Below are 27,857 nucleotides of genomic sequence, written 5' to 3'. Positions count from 1 at the left end.
GTAATGAATAAAATATTTTCATTGAAATCACGACGTGTAGAATATTATCACAAAAAATATGTTACATATATTATTATACATTATTAATATCATTGAACAACTTTGGACATTTGAATCTGTTCCATAAAATAATTCATCATGTTCTCTCTTGATAGTTTAGGAATTCTCTTTTCTTAGTTCGTAACTAGTAGAATAGTTAGTAATCCGTTTTGAGTCATTCATAATTTTTACTGTGGTATCATTTACAGGTTCAGTATGGGTTTCGTCTTTGGTATTATTAGGTTCATTGACTATATCGGTTGGCTTATGATAAACTGTAGCAATAATGTTCACATGCGCTTTATTTTCCATCCATTCAGCTTTATACTCATTAGTGATATTGTCTGCCAATACCCTCTCTATTTTGTCAGCCATTTCACTGTCTATCATTGCATTGTTTTTACACAAGTAGCAGTTATGGCACGCAGACAAGCTGTGGTTATGATATTAGTGCAGCAGTTGGCTTTTCTATTTCAATTTGTTTTCATTTGAATACTAATACCAGAACGATTGCAATAGGTTCTATCAACAGGTAACGTGTTACCAGAACCATGAGCAAGAAGATGCCCATCTTCATCAATTATTATTTTTATGTTGGCATTCTCTTTGAATGATATCATCACTGGATATCTGACTCCCGTATATCCCCCATCATAAGAGTTGAATGATTTCAGCAGTCCAAAGAAATTTTGCTCCTCACTGTCATGACAACGCATGCATGTCATTTCCAATGAGATATCCACTAGTACTTGTTTCATAGTTTAAATATTTGTCTTTGTCAGCATTCAGTGCAACCATGATTTTTTCATGCGCACACACTTTCTTCAAATAATTCATCTCCTCTGTTTTCTAAAATTTTATGCAACTGTTTATCCATCCAATATACTAAAAATACTGACTGAAAATATACAATGAACTAGGTTGTGTCAATAACCATCCATAAAGTACCACTGGAACAGCTGCGTAGTGTTGATGAGCAGCCATAGAGTACCATTGGTACAGCCGAATAAAAAAATAATAATATAAGTTGAATAATTTCCGTCCGAAAAAATTCAGTAAAAAAAAGTGCTACAACAAGCATTATTTTTCTAATAGTAAAAACCACGACTAACCTATCTATATCATCCTCATTTTGTATTTTGAAAATATAAAACTTGATTTTTGTTTTGTTTTAAGTATATTGCATGCCATTTTAAGACATGTAAAAAAGGTAAAAAGTTCTGTTAAAAAAATAAAAAAAAAAAGTGTTACTACAAACATTATTTTTCTAATAGTAAAACTCATAACAAACATATCTATATCATTCTAATTTCGTATTTCAGAAATATTAAATGTAATTTTTTTGGTTTTAAGGATATTTCGTGTCATTCTTTGTTTTAAGCATATTTCATAGCATTTTAAGACATATAAAAAAAGTTGAAAAATATCTATGTTAAAAAAATAAAAATGAAAGTTTAAAAAAAATTAAATAAAAAATTAAAATGAAGAAAAAAAGTATAAACAATGGGGAGAGGGGTCAAATAGTTGGGGTAGGGACAGTGGGGCCCTTGGAAGTCGGGGCATGGATGACTAAGGGCTGTCGTATCATTGCTTAAAATGTATATGACTTTTTTGTAGTAGCTCCAATAGTATATCAACCATGGCCATCGTCAAATCCATAACCCACCACTACTGGATTTCTTTTCATTGAACTTAACAGAAGTTTTAACAGAACACAGAATGTATTTTTATTTTGTAAGAAGCATTTGTAGTAGCTCCAATAATATAGCCTACCCCCTAAGGGTGTCGTCAAATCCATAACCCCTTCACAACTTGATTTATAAGGATTGTTCTGGATTTCTAAGGATTGTTCTGTAAGCGACTAAAATTTCAGCCCTTTGAGCGTGTTAAATTCACTTAATGTAGATTTCCTATAAATTGGATACCCTTTATTAAGTACACTTTCAATTTAACTCAGTTCTTCTGACAAATATGATAATAGGGTTAACTGTCAAAAACGGGTTGCCAGTAAGCAACAGTTTATTGACTGGTCCTATATACTTGTTACTCAAAAACTAGTTTTTATAGTTTTAAAACTGGCTATGCACTTAAAACAGGCTGTTTGTATAGCTCTAGTTCCCAAATATGGGTGTATGTTCAGTATCTTTTGACAAGGTTTAGTCCCTCAGGCTGTAAGCATACCATTTGGTCAAAATATAACGTGTTCGAGTCGCTTTATATGGTTTTCATTCAGTAGTATCTATTGCTATCAGTATCTACTGACAGGATGTAGTCCCTCAGGGGTCTTACCTTTACCTCTGCTTAGTTTAACATTTGGTAGAAATATATCTTTTTCTGGTCGCTTTATACGGTGTTCGTTCAGTAGTGCCCATTGCTTTCGGTATCTATTAACATGATGTAGTCTCTTACCGGTCTTACCTCTGTAAAGTATACCATTTGGTCGGAATATATTGTGTTCTGATCGCTTTACATGGTGTTCGTTCAGTATACACAACACCCTTCCTACTTGTGCTTAGCATTTCGAGCTTGCGCCATATTTGGCGGGCTTCAGGCTTTTTTTTCAGATTTCCTACATATTTTTAGGGGGGTTTATATGATACTATTAAGATTAACGAAAATAATAGTTACCATTCCTGAATCAGCTACAAATGGGTTTTATTTCATTAGACATTTTTTTCCCCCAAAAAAATGGTTACTGTCGACTATATTTTTTTAAAAATATGGTTTCTGTCGACCTTGGTTCACTCTTTATTAGGTCGTAACTCTCGCTGCTACCACTAGCAGATCCAATGGGGGTGCAGTTGGGGGGGCGGGGGTGAACCGCCCCCTTGGCATGAGCAAAAAGCTCTATTATTAGATTACTGTGTTTGATTGCAAGATTAATGCTTGGATTAATGATGTTTCAAAAGGATTTGACGAAACTTGATCTGCGTGCCTTAAGTCTTTAGGGAATTGCCCGGTGTATGGTGTCATTCGAGCTTTCAGGGCATTTTGTAGCTTGTCATGTCGTAAGTAGCTGAAGCTTCAAAAAGTTTGCATGCCGAAATCTGTTTATTTTTCAGTAACTAAGCAATTTCTTGAAATAGACAGATAGATAGATTTATTTTCCATATACCAGTAAAATAATTACATAACAATCTACAAATCCCCACAAAGGCTCCATGGCCTGTAGAAGGGGAATTATGAAAAGATCAAATAAATATTAAACATTTCAACGCTTAAGATTTAAACAATATAAACATAACATTAATATTTAAACATATAAAAATAAACATTTGAACTTTTAGCATGTAAAGCATTTGCTTAATAAAACGAAAAAAAAAAAAATAATTAGAGTTCCCTAAATAAGCTTTATCAAACTACAGTGAATCACAACATCTAAAAAAAAAAAAAAAATAAAAAATAAATAAAAAATAAAATAAAAAAAAATAATAATAATAATAAAAAAGAATTAAATGAAAAAAAAACTATTGGCAGCAGGCAAAAGTAAAGAAAATTAATCACATGAAAACAAATATTTTTTACTAGTCTTTTGAAGGTGCCAAACGAGTGGCATTCTCGAGCCGAATCGGGAAGGGTGTTCCATGTCAAATGACACGCAACAAGAGGATTAAAATCGGATCTTATTGTTGGTGTATGGAGAATTTGGATATTTACAGAACTACGGAGTTGATAATTTGACCGATCAGATACAAAAGAAGACGTAAATCTAAGGGACCTAGGAATATCACCATGGAGCTGAAGAAAAGCGAAAGACGCACAGGAAAGAATATAAAGTTTTTTAATATCAAGTAACGGTTTAGTTGCCGAACGATTTACATTCTGGATAAGATTTATAGCTTTATCATAAGTATTCGAAAGCGGTTTGAGAAAAGAAGGAAAGTAGACATCCATATGACTGAACAATAGGAAACATAAGACTGAATTAAGCTATTAAATAGGATTCTTAGAATTGGTCCTGGAAAAATATGTTTTAGTTTTCTTGGAATACCGAGGTTTCTGCATACCTTCATTTTGGTGAAATCAATATGGCATTTAAAAGATAAATATTTATCTTGGAGGATATCTAGGAAACGGACATGGCCATCCTTTGGTCTACTAATAAAGCCTTTGGATATATGAATTTCAGATAATTGAGGACAAGCCTGGGATATACAAGAAAAAACTAAAAAACTAGTTTTAGAAGCATTTAAGGCAAGAGAGTTAGCATTAAAACCAAATTGAAACTCTCTCAAAGAGGTCCACTAACTTTGTACGGACCTCATCCTCTGTTCTCCCAGAAGTAATAAGGGTGGTATCATCGGCAAAAGTAACAAGAGAATCCGAGGTATGCAAACTATAGTTGTGGGTAAGGGAGACTGTTGGATGACATAGACGACAGCAATAAAGAGGTTTTTTATTTCTAACTGCAAAAATTAGGTCATTTATATAAATTAAAATCAGTGCCGGCCCTAAAACTGACCCTTGAGGGACCCCCTGGTCAACACTTGATGGTGAGCGAAAAAGTGGATCAAAAGAAATTATTCTACCAAACAAGAAAAACTTGAACCAATAAAACGCACTACCTCTTACGCCAAAATGAGACAGTTTAAATAGAAGAACACTGTGGGTTAAAGAATCAAAGGCTTTACGAACATCCAGAAACAAAGCAGCAGGAATCAAATGGGAATCTATGGCAGAGGGAAGATTATTCAGTAAAACTGCACAAGCATGCTCAGTCGAATGATTTGCTTGGAAACCAAACTGAAAATTGTGAAAAAAATCTTTAGAAGTAAGAAAATTATTAAGACGAGAAAGCATCGCCTTCTCAAATATTTTGCTAAACACAGACAACAATGAAAATGGCCGATAGTTTGCTGGACCATTCTGTGTCCCTTTCTCTCCCCCTTATATAATATGACTCGAGCACGCTTGAGAGTACTCAGGAAAATACCCTGCTGAAAGGAGAGGTTAATAAGTTTTGTTAAGGGATAAATAATGGAAGAAAGTATGAACTTAATTACTTTAGTAGGAATATTATCAGGGCCAGACGACGAACAATTTTTCAATCCCATAACAATTTTAGCTATTTTTTTCTCCGTCGCTGGTTCCAAAAACATTGACTTCATACAAGGTGGCCCAAGATAAGACCTGAAGTTGGATCCTGAAGGAGATGAACCAACAGCCGAAGCGGTCCTTTTACCAATATTCGCAAAATATGAAGTAAATGCATCTTGAACATTCAGTTCACCTTCGATGATTTTGCCGTCGAGATCCAAAAAAGAAGGGGTTGATGGAGACTGAAAAGAGGGCTTAAGCACAGAATTTATAACCTGCCAAGTTTTTTTATCTTTACCAAAATCTGAAAAACAATTAAAATAATACTGGGACTTGGCCTTTCGACACACAGAATTATAAATATTCCTATAAATTTTAAATTGCTGAAAGCCAATAGCTTTCATTGAAGGGTTAGCAGACTTAAAGGCCCTCCAGAGATTATTTTTTCTCCTACAACTCCTAAGGAGACCAGGGGTCATCCAAGGATTTAGAGGAAAAGCCTTCTTAGACTTTCGATTAGAAGGTGAAACAGAACAAATATCAAGAACAGCGTCTTTAATAGACTCTTAAAAAGTATCAAATAAATTACCAAAATCAGAATCACTGTCAAAACCACCCCAAGACAATTTTTGCCAATCTTGACCTAAGAAGCATCAATTCCACTTCACCAAACCTAAAAGGTCTCTTACCAGACTCACAAGTCCTCTCAATAGTCAGTCTCAAAACAGTATCTAGAGTAAACAGGGAAATGATCGGAAATGTCGCTCACTAAAACATAATTTCGGATCAAGGTAGAAAATATTGTCAATCAGAGATGAATTACTCTCTGTTATGCGAGATGTGATACATAAAGAAGTTTAAGTACTTGCGGCAAGCATGGACGACAGAAAATTCAAAGATACAGAAGACTTTATATTTATCAAGTTTATATTAAAATCTCCCATAATAATTAATTCAGTCGACTGTTTTAGGATGGTATCCAGTAGATCATTAAGGGTGCGTTGAAACAATGGAATAGAGCCACTAGGAGATCGATAAATAATACCAATAATTAAGTCCTTACCTCTACATTTAATGTCTACAAAAAGTGACTCAAAGACACCTTCGATATTTTTGGATAAATCCATTCTAAGAGAATATTGGAGATTAGTAGAAATATACAAAGCAAGACCACCCTTGGCCATCTTTTGTCGATTCAGTCGTTCCATTTTATAACCTTGCAAATCCAAAAGCATATCATTTTTAGAATCTAAAAAAGTCTCGCATAAACCAACAACGTCAGGTAGCCCTTTAGAAGCAATCTGTTTTAGATGGTCAATTGAAGAACAAAGACCCTGGATATTCAACTGGAGCACTGAAAAATATCCATCCCGCTTGACAGCCTCCCTCAGATTAAAAACATATTTACTTATTACTGTGTGGTTCACTGTGGTCAAATCACTGTTGACATGTCCGATAGAATTATTGATAATGCTTAAAAAATCTAACGGGTTATTTTTAAGCTCAAAAAGTCGTCCTACAACTGGGGGCGTTTCTAATTTGCCAGTAAAAAAAGACAATCGATTTTAGATATGGAATTAAATCATAAAATATACATGCACAAAAAAAAATAAAAAAATATCTAAGCACAAACTGCGAATGATCGAATCTTTCGTATCATTTATTGACCAGGTGGTTTGGCCAAAATTTGCCCGCGGTCAGTCCATACATTAAATTTACCGAAGCAATCTCTTGCCGCATTTAAAATTTCACGACGCTTTTTTGTTAGCGATTCTGATAAAAATATTCCACTCTTTGCTAGTCTAGTCTTTTCTTTGAAAACAACTCGAGCTAATTCCACATTTTTGAAGCGTATTAGCACTGGAGACACTTTTTATTGATCGTTAGAGTCATTCAAACTTAATCGATAAACATTTACAATATTATTAACTTCAAAACCAGGGACCAGCATCTTGTCTTTAATGATAACCGATATTTCTTTCTTTAGATCATTTCCAGGCCTCTGCCTTACTCCATTCATCACTAACCAATCCAACATCTTTTCTTGTTCAAAATCATCCACTTTCGATTCCTATGACAAAATCCTACTTTCCAAGCTTTTAACCATTGCAAATAGTCCTTTGAGTGATTTTTCTATTTCTTGGAATTTTGGGTTGTAATGGAAATAGCATCATGATTTTTTTTTACTATAATATCAATTACTTGATTTGCTTGATCAGCTTGATTTGTCAGGGTTAGTCATGATCTTGATGGTTTTGAACAGTATAAAATTTTTGGATACTATTAACCAGTTACGAGTAATGTCGGAGCAAAGACAGCAGTCAACTATAGACAAGTTTTTGGTTCGAAAGCTAAACGATTGGAAGATCTACGTCTGATTAAAGACAGAAAAAATGAGAATTTCAGTGTTGATAGTGAGTTCAACAATTTGACGAGTGGTGAAACTATGGGTGATTTGTGGGCATCAATTGAAGTGTGTATCCCGAAGCTAAGTAAAAACATCGAAAATATAAGCACTTTCTACAACAAGGAGATCGGAGGCTATATCGATCGAATGGAAAAAATGGATGATTGTGCACGATATTAATTTCTTCGTAACCCTTCGATTCTACCATCTAGCTACAGCTTCCCCTATTTAGTTCACAAGAAGCAGGGCAGGGACAAAAAGAGATTTTTCAATCCTACTCGCTTGGAAGAATTTCATTGGTTTGGGTATTACTCTCAAATAAGATGAGAGCCTTATTCTGTAAATATTACGTTTTGTTCAACGTCCGAGGGGTTGGATGCTCCAATAAAATTTCAAACCCTCACGAGACCTTTTCCCCTATTTAGCCTCCTTCCTAACACAACCTATTCATCGATCCCGACCGTTGCGGAGAGATATTGTAGAATCCTCATCCTATTATCAAATTTTGGCATATTGAAGAAATGATAATAATCATAATAATAATAGTAATGGGAACATTAGCTTCTCTCCCGAAATAAATGTTGTTGCTCTATCCCTTGTTTTAGCTCCCTTTTACTGTCGCTTGTTATTAGCTTGTTTCTTTAATGTTTCTCTTATTTTGCCGGATTTTAAGCTTTAATGTTTTAATTTTATTAATAATTCCGTCCTACACCAGTGGTTAGCACGCTAGACTTGAAATTCTTTGCCGTGAAGACTAAGTTTCGAGCTTTACTGTCACTGGTTATGGTTTGGAACGGAGGTGAGTGGTGTGACTCTATAAGCTTAGCCGGAGCCAACCCAGCTCTAAATGGACACCTGGAGAAATCTGGGGAAGGTAAAGAGGAAGAGTCTGCAAAAGCACAGGATAGCCCACCCCCAACGACCCATTACACTTCCTGGCTGAAGAGCCATGAAACAGAGAAAAGCGCCACGGGGTAAGACTGAAAGTCCATTTCCGTATTCTTTATCTTTATCTCTTATATTTAACCTAAGATTTTTCGTTTGTTACCACTTATTTTTTACCTGTTTTTTGTTTAAGTTATGATTCGTCTTTTTCTTGTACCATTTCACGTGAAGTTACAATTCTACTTTATTTGCTTGCTTATTTCTTGAATTTGACTGATTTTAGGTTCTCCACAATACCCGACAGATCCTGTTTTGGTGGGCTTTTTTGGACTGAAAAACCTCTTCCTACCTAAGTTATGTGTTATGGGCTAACTCTCCATTGTAGGCATGAATATATAATGAGTCGGAGGTAGTAGTGTTTAGACTGCTTGTGCAGGAATTCGACTTATGTTGATAGAAGAGTAACGCTTTGGTTGTGGTTGTGACCAAAAGAGGCCCAAAATTGCACAAATCATTCATTCATACCAGAGGTCCGAGGGATTTTCTGCTGTCCAGTTCCAAGCCCGCTTAAGCGCTCTTTGTAGGTTTCAGAAGACGTAATAGTCCCTGTCCTACACTGGTTTAGGAACCATTGATTTTCCTAAGACCATAATAATTCCAATGCCTTAAATAATATGAAAATCGTAATTTGTATTGTTGCAGCCTTGAAAAACAACCATCGTATTGACATTTTTACTGATGGATTCAGACGTACGTTTTGAACTGGAATTATTATTAGCTTCAGAAAAAAATATCCCAGAGGTAGATAACATGAAACTAGGTGCTATAGAATTTATTCACTCAGGCAGGAAGGATGGAGTGCATAGGCAAGGAGTAGGGCTCATGATGAGCAAGGAAGCTGCCAAGTCTTGCTTGGGTTGGGAAGGTATTAAGAATAGAATCCTTGCTACTCATTTTACGACTAAAAAAAGGAAGTATAAACAAAGCAAATTAAGATAAAAACATATAAAGAAAAGGAAAAAACAAAGCTAAAATATAATCGAAAAAAAAACACATCTAAATAATGTCTGATATCTTGTAATGGTTGTGTTGGTGCCATTGTATGGTGATACGCATCTATTCGCATCTTGTCGAGTAAACTGAAAAAGGTAAGATTTTTTTTGTTTTTTTTTCTTTTTTTGTTTTTATTCTTTGTTTAGCACTGAGCACGACTTGGCGGAGGCCCTTGTCGAAATATTTGCTTGTTCTTCCTCTTCATGTTTTCCCACTGGCTGACAAAATCCTCGTTTTCTAACCCTTTTTTGATTTTACGTGTATAGCCAGTGTGGTTTTAGAATGTATTTACGAATGTTTTCATATCGGACATAATTGATATGTGAGTTTTTATTGTTTGTGATTTTGTTTTTTGTTGTTCTTTATATCTTTTGTTTAATTTAGTTTAGTTTTTCTCCCCCATTGATAAAGGCTTCCGGACGTCAAGCCGAAATATTCAGACTTCTATTATTAGTAATGAAAAAAAGTCGTTTTTTTATTATTTTCCACTGTTTTATTTGAAATATTATAACCGGTTTTTCTATACTTTCATTTCGTTTTATTTATAGATGGGCAGACCATTTTGAAAATATACTAAACCGTGATAAAGTTACAGGAACTGATATAGGAAAGAATGGAACACTTTGGAACTGAAGGGAGGTTTATTTTTCGAGGAAGACTTAGAGACAGTAGGCCTACTAAAAGGATTAAGAAACAACAAAGCCCCATACGGTATGAGGTAAATGAGTTTTTTAGATATGATGTTTGTGAAGTTAGAGATAAATTACTAAAAATTATGAATATGATTTTTGAAAAAGGAGAAGCACCTAGCCATTTTAGGAAAACTTTAATTAAACCGCTCTATAAGAAAGCCGATAAAGAGACAGAGAGATATAACAGTTTATTTAGAAATGGTCATTACAAGCTTCAAAATAAGCCAAATTCAAATTTTATGTCCATAATAAAACGAGGAGCTTGCTTTTAAAACTGTATTTTCATTCTCATCTCTTTCGTCTTATTTGACTCAAGGCTATAACTTCGTTTCAATTTACTTTCAAGTGATATTCAGGTCGTACATACTGATGAAGAGAGAGGTAAGAAACCTTTTTACTCTTCTCATATGTAAATGTAAAACTACCCAAAACCAGGGAAAATCAAATAAATCGAATTTATTAACCAAAAATATAGTATCTACATAGAGATTAAGTATGCTGCTTAACCTGAGATCACATTTTGTAGACTTATTTTCGGTTAGTTTTCTGTCAGTGTTGGAACTACAACGAAACAATCCACTAAGGCGATCAGAATTATTTACCGTAAGTTTAGCAAAAGATCCAAACAATTAAATTTGGTTAAGAGTTGTTGTTGTAGTATTGAATGCAGGAATAAATCCAAAAAAAGGTATAAAGATCACAATTATCAGGTAAATTTGACAAATCGATTATAAATAGCAAAAAAAAAACTTGTGTAACTTGTATAAAAGCTAGCATAACAAAAAAATAGTGCACTCCAGGTTACGCATAATTTCGGTACATTATTGTACCGAAAATTACAATTTTCAAGAATATGTTATCAATGACAGCACACAGGCCTGCAAATACGGTAGGTTACATGACAAAGTATCCAACATCGAATAATCATGATTTTTATAAGTTTTCCTGTGTGTTTCTATAATATTCGATTGGATTTTCATGGCTTTCCTTCTGTTCTCGTATAATTCAACTGTTTGCACTGTTTTCATCATCCCCTCCCAAAGTGTGTGGCCACCGTAGAAAAATTTTCCACTAAATGGGCCAACCAAGTCCCCTTGGTGTCTTTTATTTTGTTCTGTATTGATCTATACTTTTTAATAAATCACCTTGACGTGCATTTATTTAATCAATTCAATATTAAAAAAAAATAACTGTAATGGTTTTTCTAATAAAATGATAGACCCCTTGATGTCTTTTATTTTGTTCTGTATTGATATATAATTTTTAATAAATCACTTTGACATACATTTATTTAATCAATTAAACAATTACAACAAAAATAACTTAAGTGTTTTTTTGAAAAAATAATGATAGATTAAGGTACGTGTATATTCAAACTTTTTTACAGTGTAAGGGTCCAAGTGGCTTCTGCCCTATAAATGACCAAAAATTATGCAGATTTTTACATCAGATGAGTAATAATGACCCTCCCTGTGCAGCCAAAATTTTATAGTAAAACTTAAAAATTTATTCCATAAAACTAGCGAAGCTTGATAATATTGTATGAAAATTAAAATTTATCTAAATTACCATCCAGCCTTTGAATTTTTAAGGAGAAAAACTGAAAAAAGTCAACAAGTATTCAATTAGAAAATAGCCGAAGTTATCAATAAAAAAAAATTGTGAACCATACTAAACCTAAGACGAGAAGAAATAAAGTCATATAATTATCCAAACTTAAAACAAACAGAGATTACTATCGAAGCTGATAACTCGAAAGCCGTCAATTCATTCATGCTGATAACTCGAAAGCAATCAATTATTTCGGTGCTGAAAGGGCACATGCCGATTTCTATTTTTCCGAGATTGGTGTTTTGCTATTGACCTTCTTAGCAGAAAAAATCTCTTATACCACATAATTACAGATGTCAGTAATGATAAAGCATAAGAAAAGCTAAGTCAGCTCTAAGACACAAATCTCACACAGATATGCGCAGAATTGGATCATTGCTCAGCTTTTCAGATGACTATTGTCTATTAGGAAAATCGCTATAACAGTGCATTTAAAGCGAAAATGTATCGAAAATATGTCATCTATATAGCCAGAAAATTGTTGCAATTAGTAAGTTTTAATTTAGTAGGCTAGGCTATTTGATTTGTAGTTGGCCTTCATAGCACCATTCTATAATGCATTAAATAACATTAAAACTGTTGTTTTTAATAAGTTTCAACACTTTTCTCTACTTCCAGGAGATAATTTTTTTAAATTAATCTATGATCTTCTTAACATAAAAAAAATACAAACAACAATGGTTCATTGCACTTTGTAATATGTATATTTGCATTTCTGCAAATATACCGTTTTTGAAACTTCCGATTTCGAACCGTAGACCCTAAAACCTTATCATCAAGGAAATAGGTGAGTCTAGTTAATGCAAAAGTTAAAATGGTCCATACTTCTTATTTCACAATGTTTAGGTCAGTTTTTTTCCTAATATTGCAGGTTCTTCTACTCCCTAAACTCTATCAGTTCAATTTTACATTTTCTTTTAGTACTTTTGTATGATAATATTTGTACTGAAATTAGGTAGGTCTTATAGGTTGTAGTTTGGCCATGCAAATTGGTATGAATTAGGGGCAGGGGTGTAATTTGGTATGGGAGAGGGTAAAACTGCCCCATATCCCAGATCCCCCCCAGCTGAAATTGTGTTTCTTTAAGATTCTTATCAAAACTAAGATAAACATGCATTATTCAAGCATCCACATCAAATCACTTTACTTTTTTATTTTTTGCTTCCCATATTCAATCAAAACTCTAATAATGCTCTAAATTCTCTTATTTGTAATTGAAACGCTTAATAAGCGCTTATAAAGTTATTTTTTAAGTTTTGGGTCCATTTACTAGCGAATCAAAGAGTTCGTGGTAACGAACTGTAAGTAAGGAGCGACCCGGCTCAGTAGCAACCGAAACTCTAAAAAACGGAATTTTGATACCAATACATCAAAATAATCAGATTTTAATGCTGATTTCAAATATATAAGTTTCATCAAGTTTAGTCCAACCCATCAAAAGTTACGTGCCTAAACAAATTTCCCTGATTTTCGAATAAAGGAGGAAACACCCCTAAAAATTATAGAACCTTAACGAAAATCACACCATCAGATTAAGCGTATCCGAGAACCCAACTGTAGAGGTTTCAAGCTCTTATATGCAAAAATGTGGAATTTTGTATTTTTGTTGCCAGAAGAAAGATCACGGATGTGTGTTTATTTGTTTTTTGTTTTTTTTTCCTAGAGGTGATAACATTTACCCAGTGGTCCTAGAATATCGTGGGAGGGCTCATTCGAACGGAACTTAAAATTTCTAGTGCCCTTTTTAAGTTACCAAAAAAATGGAGGGCAACTAGGCCCCCTCCCACGCTCATTTTTTCCTAAAGTCACCCGATCAAAATTTTGAAATAGCCGTTTTGTTCAGTATGGTCGAAAATATAATAACTATGTCTTTTAGGATAGCTTAGTCCCCCAAAGTCCCCGGGGGGAGGGCTGAAAGTTATGAACTTTACCCAATGTTTATATAAAGTGTTGGTTATTCGGAAGTATACCGACGTTTTCAGGGAGGATTTTTTCTGGTAGGAGGGGGACGAGTCGGGAGCTATGTGGGAGGTTCTTTCGATGGAGGAAGTTTTCATGGGGGAAGGAATATTGCTATGAAAGGGCAACGGATTTCCCAGCACTATTTACAATACGATCAGAAATTAAATAAAAAAACAACAAGTTTTTCAACTGAAAATAAGGAGCAACATCAAAACTTAAAACGAACAGAAATTATTATCTATATGATTGGGTTCGCCCCCTAGTCAATACCTCGTTCTTTAAGCCAAAGATTTTTTTTTTAGTACTTTCATAAGAGCTATTTATTCTAATTAACATCCTTTTTGATTAAGGGCTCATTTTTAAAGAATTGAAACAAAATTCGAACTTTAGCGTAAAGAGCGAGGTATTGACTTGGGGGCGAACTCCCTAATATACATATTAAAAACATACGACTATAGAAGCGTGGATACTGGTGCACTATATGGTCCTTTACAAGAAAAGTAGTCAGGAAAAACCCATTTTTGACGGGTTAAGTCACGAGACCGTTGAAGAGTAATGCAATGCATAGCGTGGTTTCCATTGCGTTACGGTATTTAAACTGTTGTTTTTGGGGTAAAGGAGGAGGGAAGGTACCTGGGATAGGTTTGGTTACGTATTCAATATATGCTATGCTTTACTCCCCCCCCCCCACCCCGTAATGTGCAAATATATAGCCCAAATTTGTTTCTAAACTATTATATATTCATCCTATTTTATTTTATTTCATTAGCATTAACCAAACTTGACTTTGTAGAAAGACCCATATAATGCACCAGTACCAAAGTTTGTTACGTATGTTAATTCGTAAGTTACGTATATTCACTACTAATAAAAACGTTCGTAAATAAAATTAAACAACTTTCGAGAAAGCCATTTAACCACATAAAAGTAAAATTAATATGCAAATTTTGTTTTAATTATTCATCTACGGTGAGCCAAAATCAAAACCTGCATTAATTCAAAAAATGTTCAAAAATTAAATAAAAAAACAAGTTTTTTTAACTGAAAGTAAAGAACGATATTAAAATTTAAAACGAAGAGAAATTATACCGTATATGAAAGGGGCCGTCCCCTCATCAACGTTTCGCTCTTTACGCTAAAGCTTGACTCTTTCTCACAACTCTATTTCTTTTTAAACAATAAAAAACTTCTGATTTTAATTTCTGATTAGGATTGTTTTTCAAATAATGCCGGTAATTCTGGCATAACCTCCAGGTAAAATTCCCTTTCCTTACGGTAAACTCCTCCGTGAAGAGTTCCTCCCAAGTAAAATAGATACCCTTCACCTTAAAATTCCTTTAAACAATTGCATCCTCGCTGAAAGTCTCCGTCTCCCCTCCGTGAAATTTCTAGCAGAAGATCGAGTCTGATAAATTCTCCTCAAAAGCAATCGCCTTAGAAATTCCTTTTCATTCGAAAAGGACTTTGTTCTAATCGTTTTTTCGATCACTCCGGAAATCCACCCATGGTTGGAAACTATTTCTCGAAAATCCAAACACGATGAAAGTATCTCCCGGAAAATTCCCCCGGGACATTTCCACATGCAAAATTGAGCAATGAAAAAGAAAGTAAGACAAATAAAAAGAATTTCGTAGAGGAACTCTACGAAATTCTTCCCAGATCCTCCCAGTGTAAAATTTCCTCTAGAATGTTTACAACCGGAAACTTTCCTCCACACAAGAAATTACCTTCAGGGAAACCCACCCCAAGTATAGGATCTCCTCTCCCCCAAAAAACGTCTATATACTTCGTATTAACAAATACTATACGTAAACAATGGTCTAATTTTATTACTTGAAGACCTATCCCCTAGCACTGGGTTGGCGGGGAAGTCATACTATCTCCTTAGACATAGTGCTGGAATTTTTATCTAAGGTGACTTTCTCAAAATGGCTATCTCAAAATCGGACAAATTTTGGGGAAAAGTGGCTTTGGAGATGGGCTAGTTGCCCTCTAATACTTATGGTCACTTAAAAAGTGCACGAGAACTTTTAATTTCTGTTCAAATGAGCCCTCGCTCGATGTTCTAAAACAACTGACTTGATACGATCAATAAAGAAAATTATATAAAAGATACATCAGCGCACGTCCGTGTTTTCTTATGACAAAAATTACAACATTCCACATTTTGCAGATAGGAGTTTGGAATCTCTTCTGTAGGGTTCTTTAATACACTAAATCTGATGGTTGTAATTTTCATTTAATTCTTTGACTTTTAGTGCTGTGTCCCTTCTTCTTTTTAAATCGGGCAATTTTCTCTGACTTTTAGATTTTTATGGGCAGCACTTGGCTTAATGAATCTTATAAACTCGGAATTAACATATTAAGCCGATTCTTTTGACATGTTTATCGATATAAAAATTCTTTTTTTTAGAGTTTTGGTTACTATGGAGCCGTGTTTATCCTTATTTACAGTTCCTGGCTGCCAACTGTTTGAAAGTGCGGAATTTTGTGTCTTGCCAGAAGAAAGAACACAGATGTGTTTGTTTGTTTGTTTTGATTTTTTCAGCGGGTGATCACATCAAATTGAAAGCCCTTTAGGATCAGGAAACAGACTTTTCAAACGAAAATTAAATGCTTTTGTTCCTCTTTTAGGGACCAAAAAGACTAGGTAGGCTGGTAGGCCGGCTAAGAAGTGATATCATACTAAATATCACCACACGGTGACACAATCGCTCCTGAAAATTTGTGTAAAAGGCATTATTTAAGATAAATGATATTTATCTTAATCAAACAGCTCGTGCTAACGAACTGTAAGTAAGGAGCGACCTGGCTCAATAGTAACCGAAACTCTAAAAAAATTTGGAATATTGATACCAATAGATACATCAGAGAAATCAGATTTTTATGCTGATTTCAAATATATTAATTTCATCAAGTTTAATCCTACCCATCAAAAGTTACGCACCTGAGAAAATGTGCCTGATTTTTGAAAAAAAGGGAGAAACAACCCCTAAAAGTCATAAAACTCTAATGAAAATCACACCATCAGATTCAGCGTATTAGAGAACCCTACTGTAGACGTTTCAAGCTCCTATCCTCAAAAATGTGGAATTTTGTATTTTTTGTCAGAAGAAAGATCACGGATGCATGTTTATTTGTTTTTTTTTTTCTTTTTTTCCGAGGGGTTATCGTATCGATCAAGTAGTCCTAGAATATCGTAAGAGGGCTCATTCGAACGTAAATTAAAAGTTCTAGTGCCCTTTTTAAGTGGCCAAAAAATTGGAGGGTAACTTGGCCCCCTCCCACGCTCATTTTTTCCCAAATTCACCCAATAAAAATTTTAAGATAGCCATTTTATTCAGCATAGTCGAAAATCTAATAAATATGTCTTTGGGGATAAGTTAATCCCCCACAGTTCCCGGGTGAAGGGCTGGAAGTTATGAATTTTGCCCATTGTTTACATATAGTAGTGGTTAATGGGAAGTATAAAGACGTTTCAGGAGGGATTTTTTCCTGATGGGCGGGAGGGGTGTCGGAGGAGGGGGTTACGAGGAGTATCCTTCCACGGAAGATGTTTCCTTGGGGGAAGGAACATTTCTCTGAAGGGGGCGCCGGATTTCCATACATTATTTTAAAAAAACGATCAGAAATTAAATAAAAAAATAGTTTTTTCAACTGAAAGTAAAAAGCAACATTAAAGTGAAAACAAACAGAAATTATTACGTAAATGAGGGGGTTGGCCCCCTAGTCAATACCTCGCCCTTTTCACTAATTTTTTTTTTAGTAAATCAAAAGAGCCATCTATTCTAATTAACCGGCCTTTGTGATTCAGGGGTTTGTGATTCGAACAAAATTGGAACTTTAGCGTAAAGAGCAAGGTATGGACTAGGGGGCAAACTCCATAATATAGGTAATAAAACATACGAATGTAGAAATTCGTTACGTAAGTTAATTCGTAAGTTACGTCGGAAAAAAATTTCGAAAAAGCCATTTAGCCAAAAAAAGAAAATTAATATGCGAATTTCGTTTTAATTATTCATGTACGGTGAGCCAAAATCAACGCTGCATTAATTCAAAAACGTTGGTAAATTAAATAAAAAAAAAAGTTTTTTTAAACTGAAAGTAAGGAGCGACATTAAAACTTAAAACGAACAGACATTATTCCGTATATGAAAGGGACTGTCCCCGTCTCAATATCTTGCTCTTTACGCTAAAGTTTGAATATCTCACACAAGTTTATTTTTTAAAACAATTAAAAAACTTTAGCGTAAAGAGCGAGGTATTGAGAAGGGGACAGCCCCTTTCATATACGGGATAATTTCTGCTCGTTTTAAGTTTTAATGTCGCTCCTTACTTTCAGTTAAAAAAAACTTGTTTTTTTTATTTAATACTTAATTGAACCAAGTTGATTCAGTTGATTTTTAATAAAATTATGCTAAGGGATGCATAATAGTGCATCAGCTATTATAAATGAGTGGTGGGATATTGTGTGGAACGAGGTTGAGCTAGATGTACTATAGGTGTATTATAATACATTATATCGTTCTGATAACACGAGACCTAAGTCAGAAAGACAGCCTTTTAAATCAGGGAACACAACTATACACAAAACAAAATCATATGCAATCTTTTTTCAGACAGCCTCTTCACACTTTGGTGCCCTGAGAATTGCAGGGCGTCATAAAATATGTCAGTAGAATATATAAGATACCGGTAAAATACGTAAAATACCGTTAAAATGCGTAATTTGCGTAAAATACGTAACATAAGATAGGTAAATTACCAATTTTACAGGGGTCCGTAGAATTACGGTAAAATACCCAATTTTACCATGACCAATTTTACTAGTTACCACACTAGGAATATTTACTAACTGTTCAAATTTTGTCTAAAATTTCGATTGTAATCCAAAATTTTACTTCTTGAGCAGAAAAACTGAAAAAATGAAACACAACCAATCAATTTACAAAAACTGATATCCTACATACGATTTAGCAGCGAAAAATTGGGGCCTGGGTTTATGGAGCTTGTAGTCGCCATATCCTAGTCATATCATAGTTAGGCCATGGCATGGTTTGTAAAATTATCAGAGTTCAAACCCCAAAAAAAAACTTTTTTTTTAAACAAAAAGTAGGGAGAAACATTGGGACTTAAAACGGACAGATATTATTTTGTTAGTGAGGAGGCAGCCCTTCACCTTCAATTCCTTTGTCTTAAATCACTAAAAACCTTAGTGGAATGAACCACCGGATTTCTTAACTCCAGTACTATCTTCATCCCTTTATTCCAAAACCTGATAACTCACAAACTTTTGAAATAAGATCTCCTGCAATATCCCTCAAATTGTCATTTTACTATTCGATATCTCGGTTACCCTAAATGCTCAAACCATACCCCTGTCACATCTAATACTGAAATAATAATAATAATAATAATAAAAAAAAATACCAAGGGGTCTTGTGAATTACTCCGGTAATTTTTCGGGGAGATTTTGGGTGAATGAAAATCTTAAAGAAGAAATTTTTTGGTGAATTTTCCGAGCGGTATGCCTAGTACCGTTTATGATCTCATAATATTGTTTTTGATTTAATGTCGCAGTTGCATTTTGAAAGCGAAAAATTTAAATGGAAAGAAACCGGTTTGAAAAGTTTGTAACATCACTAACTTGTTGATTTTTTTTTTCAAATGCAGTTCTGTATGAAATACAGTGTTGCCAATGCGGTAAAGTTGCACCATTTCTGGAACAATTTGGAGATCCTGATACAATACGGTGCGGATGGAAATTTTTTGTTACTGTCAAGTTTTCTATTGCATGCTGGATTTACTCAATCCTTTCGGTACAATCCTTTTATGCGGAACTCTCGGCTTAATCACTATAGACTAGGCAATGATAAAACCCGTTTTTCACGTCTTAACTGTTATAGAGCAGGGAATGATAGCAAGGTTTTCATTGCGTATACGCTATTAAACTGTGGTTTTTGGGGGTTTAGGGGGGGAGGTACCTAGGCTATGTTAGGTTAAGTATTTAATATATGCAATGCTTTACCCCCCCCCCCCACCTAATGTGCAAATATATCGCCCAAATTTGTTTCTAAACTATTATATATTCATCCTATTTTATTTTATTTCATTAGTATTAACCAAACTTGACTTTTTAGAGAGGCCCGCATAAAAGGATAGTACCATACTTTCTAACTCTGACATCTGTTCAAGTTTTAGTATATCAAAAATTTTCGCAACAATTTGTTGCGGCAAAAGTTTAACCTACTCTTCAGATGGTACAAATTAATCTCTTGTGGGACAATTTCATTTGAAAAACCGATAGAGTTCATTTCGAAGCGTTTGCATTACTGATGATATTCATCATTTTGGTAACAGTCATCTGATTTCTTTATGCGTAGTTTCATGTTTTATTGGTAAGATTTATCATGCTTTTAGACAAAAGTAATTTCATAAACTTTTCTTGTGAATACTGTAGTAAGCAAAATTTTATCATATTTTATAATTAAACTTGGGAATCTATAATGGAATTACATTTACAAATTTTGAAAGTTAAATTTTAATTTTAATCCCTAGCTCATAAGATTTCTGCTTGTAATCTACAGTTTCGTTATATTTTGACTAGAATAAGAAGCGATAAAAAAAAAATCCTTGCTGAACATAAAAAAAATCCTTGCTTCAATTCCCCTTGCGTTTTTGTTACTTAATACCACTGCTTACGACTTCTCATAGAAGTTTGGTCTATCACACATATAGGTTTAGTTTACGATAATGTTTTGTTATATTCTTATAAACCCATGACAGTAAATTCAAAGCTGTGTGCTACGGGGGAGGTTATTTGGGTCTGTCTCCCTTAAAACCTAAATTGTCTCAAATTTCTAGGCCCTTGTCATTCTAATTATCCAAAAAATTAGTTTTGTTTTATTTCCCCTCCCTCCAAAAATCTTGCATATGTGCCTTGTAACATTGGCCTTTGCATTTCACAAAGAATTAATATATCTTACTTTACAAATTGAAAAGTAATGGGCCTGGTCCATGGGCGTAGGCAGCATATTGTCCAGGGGGGGGGGCAGTCGATAGTGTGATGGAGGGGGAGATGAAGTTATGTTGGCATGCGCGTACGTAGCTTCTTGCCTAGAGGAGGGGGCAGCCACTTCTGTGATGAAGGGCGGGGGGGAGCTGAAGTTATATTGGCAGTTCACAAAACCTTACGTTGCAAGAAAGTTCTATCATACTTATGAAATCCTTATTAATAAGCAATCACCAAAAACTCTAAATCATCAATATGCTTCAGCATTTATCTTCTTGGATTACAGCTAAATCTTTCCAAGACATTATGGATAATTGCTTCTTGTTTGAATTGAACAAATTAATTTGAATAAATTTCTGTTTGTATCCAGTTTTGTCAACCGTCTACCTTTTATCAACTGCTTTTTCAACCATCTGCTGTTTCAGCCATATCTACAGTAAATTTAAAGGTCTATGCGGGCAGCTGCCCCCCTGCCTCCCCCTCCCTACGCCCATGGCCTGGTCCTTGAAACATAAAGTTAAAAATATATCCAAATAATTATATTTAAAGAAGGTAATATGCTTGCATAATACTTTTTTAATTCTCCTCTTTCCAAATAAAAAATCAAGCTTATTCAGGAGAAAGACGATCAGGATTTTTATTACTTCAAGTCCCTTGTTTCCTATTGCATTTGCTTAGCAAAAAAAAAGGGAATTATAGCAGGTTAAATTTCTCTGGCAGTAGGTTAAATTTCTTTGAAGAACATTGGAGGGACAATGGTGGTTAGAAAAAAGGAAAAAAAAATTCAACGACATTGAAAAAGAGTTTTAATCCTTCTGAAAAATAGCAATATAGTACAATTCAAGCTAATATCTATCTCTGATTTGGGTAGAAAAATTTGAATTTTCAAAAGGATATTTTTTAGTGATTTATATGATGGCCATAAGAAGAGGGGGAGGGGGGGGGTAAATGTTCAGTTTTTGGAACTTAGGACGTATAACTCTACGGCAATTCTAATATTATCTAAATTCTCTACATTATCTAATATTAACTAAATTATGTATTTTTAAAATTCTATTGTGTCTGTTTTTATATTTTATTTGGACCGCTTTTGTAATAGCTTTCGTGGTACCGGTGCATTATACAGACACTGCGAAAGAATTCAAGTTTGGTTGATGCTAATGAAATAAAATTGGATGAATATATAATAGTTTAGAAACAAATTTGGACTACATATTTGCACATTAGGAGGGAGTGGTGGGGGTAAAGCATAGCATATAATAAATACGTAACCTAACCTAATTTAACCTAACCTAGGTACCTTCTCCCCCCCTAAACCTCAAAAAACAGCAGTTTAAATATCGTAAACGTGATGAAAACCACGCTTTGCATTCCATTTCTCTATAGCAGTCTCTTACAAATAACCCTTTGGCGGGTTTCGTCTCTCGTTTGCTTGATACAGTATATAGAGGTGTCCGAATAATCTAATACTACCGCTTTCGCCTATTTAACCCTTTTGTATCTCAGACAAATCTTTCGTTTATTAGAAATCCATCTCATATGGCAGGTCCTCTAGTTTTTCTGCGTTTTAAAAGAAGTGTTAATAAGAATACCAAGAATACGAGAGTGAGACTTGAGTCATTTTATCAATCTTTAATCACTCTGTACAAAGTGATTTATTATTTTGTGAGAACTGTCACGTATGCTTAGTGAACACCAACTAGTAGTTTTTAGGCACTATATTTTGCTAGGTCCTTTTATTCTTACCATTTTAAGTTGCGTCCACGTGAAAGCTGGTTATTCGAAAATACAGGTAAAAAAAAAACTTTTTTATATAACCCCCCTCCCAGGGGGATGATTATCCACCGGAGTCTAAAAGGCTTCGCATTTTCTTCTTCTATTGTGTATGACTTTGTTCAGATTAGTTTAATTTTTTAAAACTGACCAATGCTGTATAGATTTTGTAAGAATTTATTATCGCTTTCGAAATTTGGTTGTTTACGCTTCAGTTATTCGGTCTTGTTTGTATCTCTTTATGGAGACATAATAATGTAGTTTTGGAGAAGAACCAAATTTTGCTTTCGCCAGATTGGTGGTAGGCGGTTTCACGATGTGTGGAATGATTCTCGTCGCATTGCTTTGGTTAGCCAAGTTTTTACTCTATGGTCGTGATACTTCAATCACAGAAGAAATGGTAAGTATACCTTATTTCACGCCTTTCATCCAATTGTTTGTATGCAAAAAAAAACAGGTCTTTTTTTATACCTTTTTTGTGAATTCATGTTTGTAAATGTTTCCTTGTTATTTTGAAATTTTTTTTTATATTAAATTCAACCCACTTTCAACTGAACGGACATTCAATTCAGTCCCGTCTATGTCCACCCATGTGTTAAAACATTTTTTTGCCCTTAGAGTAATTGCACTGATGAATCATATTTTCCTGAGGTGCCAGAAGTTAAATAATAACTCAGGTAAAATTTTATATAAGACCGTCAGTAGATGAGAAAAAAACAGTCTCTTAAAAATAAACTGAAATCACGTTTAGAGTTTTTTTCAAGTATACCAGGGTAAGTATTTTCCCATTGATCACATTAATCATAGTGACAATTGGAGCCTAGAATACCTATGCTCAAAAATCCCCATATGCTAATACCTATGACGTCAAAAATCCCCATCAGGCTCCAGGTCGGTCTTGACTACATTGAGCCATGTTATAACTTGCCTTCCCTATTTCTTCTTCCAGTGGTTCATGGAACTACTAGCTTCGTGAGGGCACTATCTGACTTTTGACAAACATGGCCAAAATAAGTGACGTGGCTTTGTTTTTTTGTTTTTTTAGTGCACCGATGTCAAATTGTTGGCCTCAGCGTATTCGTAATTTGGCGTTACAGACTCTATATAATTAGAGGAAGCTGAGACATTGTATTAGCCAGGAAACACATTGATAGTATAGACTGTCTCATCTTTCAAGAGTCAATTCATGCATCTGTATAGAAGTATAGAGTCGACGATTATCACATAAATCTGAATGTTTGTCTTCAATACGCTTTCTACAGGTATATGCCTCCATAGGATCTTCCCAAGTTTTGCAAAGATTACGGACACAGAAGATACTCTGCTATGAATGTCTTAACTGCAACTGCCTGATATGTCAGTTAAAGATCCCAGATATTTGAATTGATCGACAACTTCTTTTTATGTAGTATCTAGGGGGGATACCATTTATCAACAGGTTTGGTTAATGCTAATAAAAAAAAGGATGTATATATATATATATAATAGTTTAGAAACAAATTTGGGATATATATCTGCACATTAAGGGGGTGGGGGGTAAAGCATAGCATATATTAAATACGTAACCTAACCTAGGTACCTTTTTCATCCCCTAAACCCCAAAAAGCAACAGTTTAAATATTGTTAATTCAATGAGAAACCACGATCTTCGATTAATTTAGATAGCAATTACCCGCTTCATGGGTCTCCATCACTGCATTCCTCCGACAGCCTATAGCGCTACAGGGTACCATTAAGCGCAACTGTACCGAATAAATATCTCCAAGCACCATTACTAACGCATTTGGTGTCGAATTAACGTTTCGGTTGCGTGGTCTTTTTACAGGAGCAAGTAATAAGCCCGTTGCCAAGTCTTGCCACTGCGGTTGGAGGGATATTTAAGATATTAATTCACATAGGCTATAAGATAGTCCAATTTCTAAGACATATGTGGTTGCATAGGTTTCCTCGTTACGAATTCCAACGAAACTCAGAACACATTTCAACTTACACCCATAAAAAGGCCAGCTGTTCGCTCTTGAGTTTCATTCCATGTTGATTGTTCAAATTGTGCATAGCGGTTAAAGGCTAATTATCCCATGACCAATCCAGTAATACCAACACCAACGCCATATAGTGCTTCTTCCAGCTAAGAAAAAATTAATAATGAAATAAAGTAATGGATTCAGAAAGGAGGGACTGTAAAGCTAAATTTGATAATCAAATTACAGCAAATGGGAAACAAAATGGTTTAGACTAAATGGCGCATTATGGATTGTCAGGTCTAAAAGAAAATATAAAAATAAAGGAAGAAGAAAAACAAAACGTAAGAAACTCCTGGGAATATTCTAAGAACCACAAACTATGGAGGCTGCTACAAAAATTGAGCTTTTTTGTGAGGTTTTTATAATGTTCTTAATAAATATTTTAGGATGCAGGAGGGGGAGGGAGGTAAGTGGAAAGATCGAGGACAAGATACAGCAAATTTTGCATTTTTAAGATATCCTTTAAGTTTCACCGAATTTTTCCTTGATTTTTATCACATTTAGATGCCAATTGTATACATCTATTATGACTTTTGGTCAGAAAAAGAATGGCAGAAAGATTTTCAGTCTTTTATGCAACTAATACTGTTAAGATAAGATAAGTTTTATTCTTCATTAAATACACATACAATATTACATGTTATTAATCCCTCAAAGGCTCATTGGCCTGTACAAAGAGGGACGACACATGAATTACATACTCAGAGAAAAAAAACAAAAGAAAATTTAAAATGATCACTTACTCACATATGAAGGAGAAGAAAAGAAAATATAGATAAACTGGAAACTATAGAAAAAATTAGAATAAATAAACTAAATTTATTAATTATATTACATAGACTCAAAAAGAAAAAAAATAATAAAAAAAAAATAAAATAAAAAAAAAAAAAAAAAAATTATATTATTATTACTATAAGTGAATTCCTATCGTCGAAACAGAATTATGTGTATTGTCAGGTAGAACCAACATCATAATAGCTGTTACGATATTATTCATAGCTCTTATCCAAGATATTAAAATATCATAACTTAAAAGGGCCCTTTTATCATAGCATAAAAGGGCCATGTACAGCCCTTTTAAGCTTGTATTTAAAACTATATAAAATCCAGTTCAATCAGCTCTGCTTATTTCTGAGGTTAGGTAGCAAAATTGACGTTTATGGGTTAATTCAGTCATAAGGCTTATAATTATTGGACTGTAATAAAATGGTGCGAAAGCAATAAAATTTAACCCGTCTTCATGAATGCTACTCCTTAGTGAACTATACAAGTTTCAGCAATAAATATTGATAGTCATACCTGAGGTCTGGGAGTCATAGCGCAGAGAAGACCACCATAAAACAGAACTAAACATTCCGGGGCCATCAACTCCACAAAAAAAAATTAAAAATAAAAAAAAAAAAAAAAAAAAAAATTATTCAGTTTTATTCTTAACTAAATGGTCCATAAAAATCCTCTTGAAAGTGCCAAACGAGTGGAATTTCTGTACTGAAGAAGGCAGGGAGTTCCAAACCTGATTACAAGAGATGAGGGGATTGAAATCTGACTGCACAGTGGGAGTAGGAGGAATGCATATATTATGTGACGAACGAAGGTTATATGGAGCTGAATCAGAAATAAACTGAGGAGTTTTTTGAAGAGATTTTGGAAGATTGCCATGAAGCTGATGAAAAAAAAAGAAGCACAAGAAAGAATGTAGATAGACTGTAGATTTAGAAGCGGTGTTGGTGAAGAACGGTTGTTATCCATAACCAGACGCCTTTTTTTTTTATACAGCACACAAAACGACCGCAGTGTAGACGGAAAAGTAGACATCCATACTATGGGACAATAAGAGACATATGACTGGACAAGGCAGAAAAAAAGAAGCTTCAGAATAGATCCAGGAAAGGTGTGTTTGAGTTTTCGAATGACACCCAAACTCCGTGAGACCTTAACCCTAATCATGGCTATATGGTGTCTAAACGAAAATTTTTCATCAAGCAGGATACCAAGAAACCGGACCAACCGATTCTTTGGTCTACACAAGGAGCCTTGTGACACCTGAAGCTGTGTCAGTTGAGGGAAAGCTACACCAATTCGAGCAAAAATAAGAAAATGTGACTTGGTAACATTCAAGGCCAAGTAATTCGCCTCAAACCATGAAACTACTCTCTCAAATATTGCCACCAGATTAGATCTGACATCACATTCCGTCCTCCCTAGAGTCCCAAAAGTGCTGTCGTCAGCAAAAGCAACGAGGCAATCTTCATTAGAAGTAGCATTGGGACACGAAGGAACATCCGGATGACAAAGATTGCAGCATACTAGAGGACTGGTGTTCTTGACTGCTGAAATCAGATCATTGAGATAAATCAGAAATAAAACGGGGCCAAGAACAGATCTCTGGGGGACACCATACTCTACTTCAGAAGGGCTCCGGAAAAGCGGATCAATTGAAATAAGTCTACCAGAAAGATATGATTCAAACCAAGAGAAAACATTTGATCTTATACCAATATGCGATAATTTCCAAAGAAGAATCTGATGAGTCAAAGAATCACAAGCTTTACGAACATCCAAAAATAAAGCTGCCGGGATAAGACCAAAATCTATTGCCGAATGACTGAAATTCAAGAGAGATGCGCAAGCATGCTCTGTAGAGTGATTCGCTCGGAATCCGAACTGGAAATCATGGAAAATTTTTTCGACATCCAGAAAACTAAGAAGCCTGGATAGCATAGCCTTCTCAAAACTTTTGCTGAAAACAGATAGAAGAGAAATTGGCCTATAATTAGCAGGATCACTCCGGGACCCACCTTTATACAGCACTATAACCTTAGCTCGCTTGAGTGATTCAGGAAAAATTCCATTCACGAAAGACAGATTGACAAGCTTAGTCAATGGTGACAGAATAGCAGGAAGAACGGCACGGATAACCCTTGTAGGAATTATGTCTGGCCCTGAAGACGATGAACCTTTAACCCTATAGAGGCAATTGTTGTAAAAAAAAGAACACCGTACTTTTCGAGCTTAGACTGCTATCTTGCTGCAAATAAATACTGCTTTTATCAACATCTTTTGATGGGGCTGAAAGATGGCAGTCGATTGATACCTTCGGGGAGCTGCTGTGTGACATGTGGCCTAAACAGTGAGTCACCAAACCAAGGGATAAGAAAAACGAATGAAAAGGTTGGCAATTTCTAAGCTAGAAACTGGAAATAAAATGAAAAGGTGGGAGATTCCTTGCATGCCATATGTATATAAAATATATAACGTTTAGAATTACTGTAGTTAAAATTCACGAAATGTGCAAGAATTTGGATCAGTAGCAAGATAAACTTCCTCCTGTTGTAAAAATACAACATCGGACGATCGTGGCT

At 34.6% G+C, this 27,857-nt stretch overlaps 1 protein-coding gene across 3 annotated transcripts in view; it reads left to right on the top strand.

The window, feature by feature from the left end:
• The window catches only part of LOC148946829 (uncharacterized), a 153,013-nt gene that overhangs the window by 65,172 nt on the left and 59,984 nt on the right, over nt 1–27,857 (top strand). For 2 of the 3 annotated variants that reach the window (XM_089096639.1, XM_089096638.1), the window contains exon 2: nt 9,970–10,139. In XM_089096639.1, coding sequence (XP_088952765.1) covers nt 10,035–10,139 — 105 coding nt within the window. In that variant the 5' untranslated portion in view covers nt 9,970–10,034. Of the gene's footprint in view, nt 1–9,969; nt 10,140–12,150; nt 12,215–27,857 lie in introns of those variants that run through there. The other variant, XM_089096640.1, reaches the window with a different exon arrangement.

The sequence above is a fragment of the Artemia sp. Qi Xiang Cuo genome, chromosome 11 (genome assembly GCF_049724085.1).
Source record: "Artemia sp. Qi Xiang Cuo chromosome 11, ASM4972408v1, whole genome shotgun sequence".
In the NCBI taxonomy this organism is placed as follows: domain Eukaryota; kingdom Metazoa; phylum Arthropoda; class Branchiopoda; order Anostraca; family Artemiidae; genus Artemia; species Artemia sp. Qi Xiang Cuo.
The sequence above is the reverse complement of the archived record's forward strand: the minus strand, read 5'-3'. Positions and strand labels throughout refer to the sequence as shown.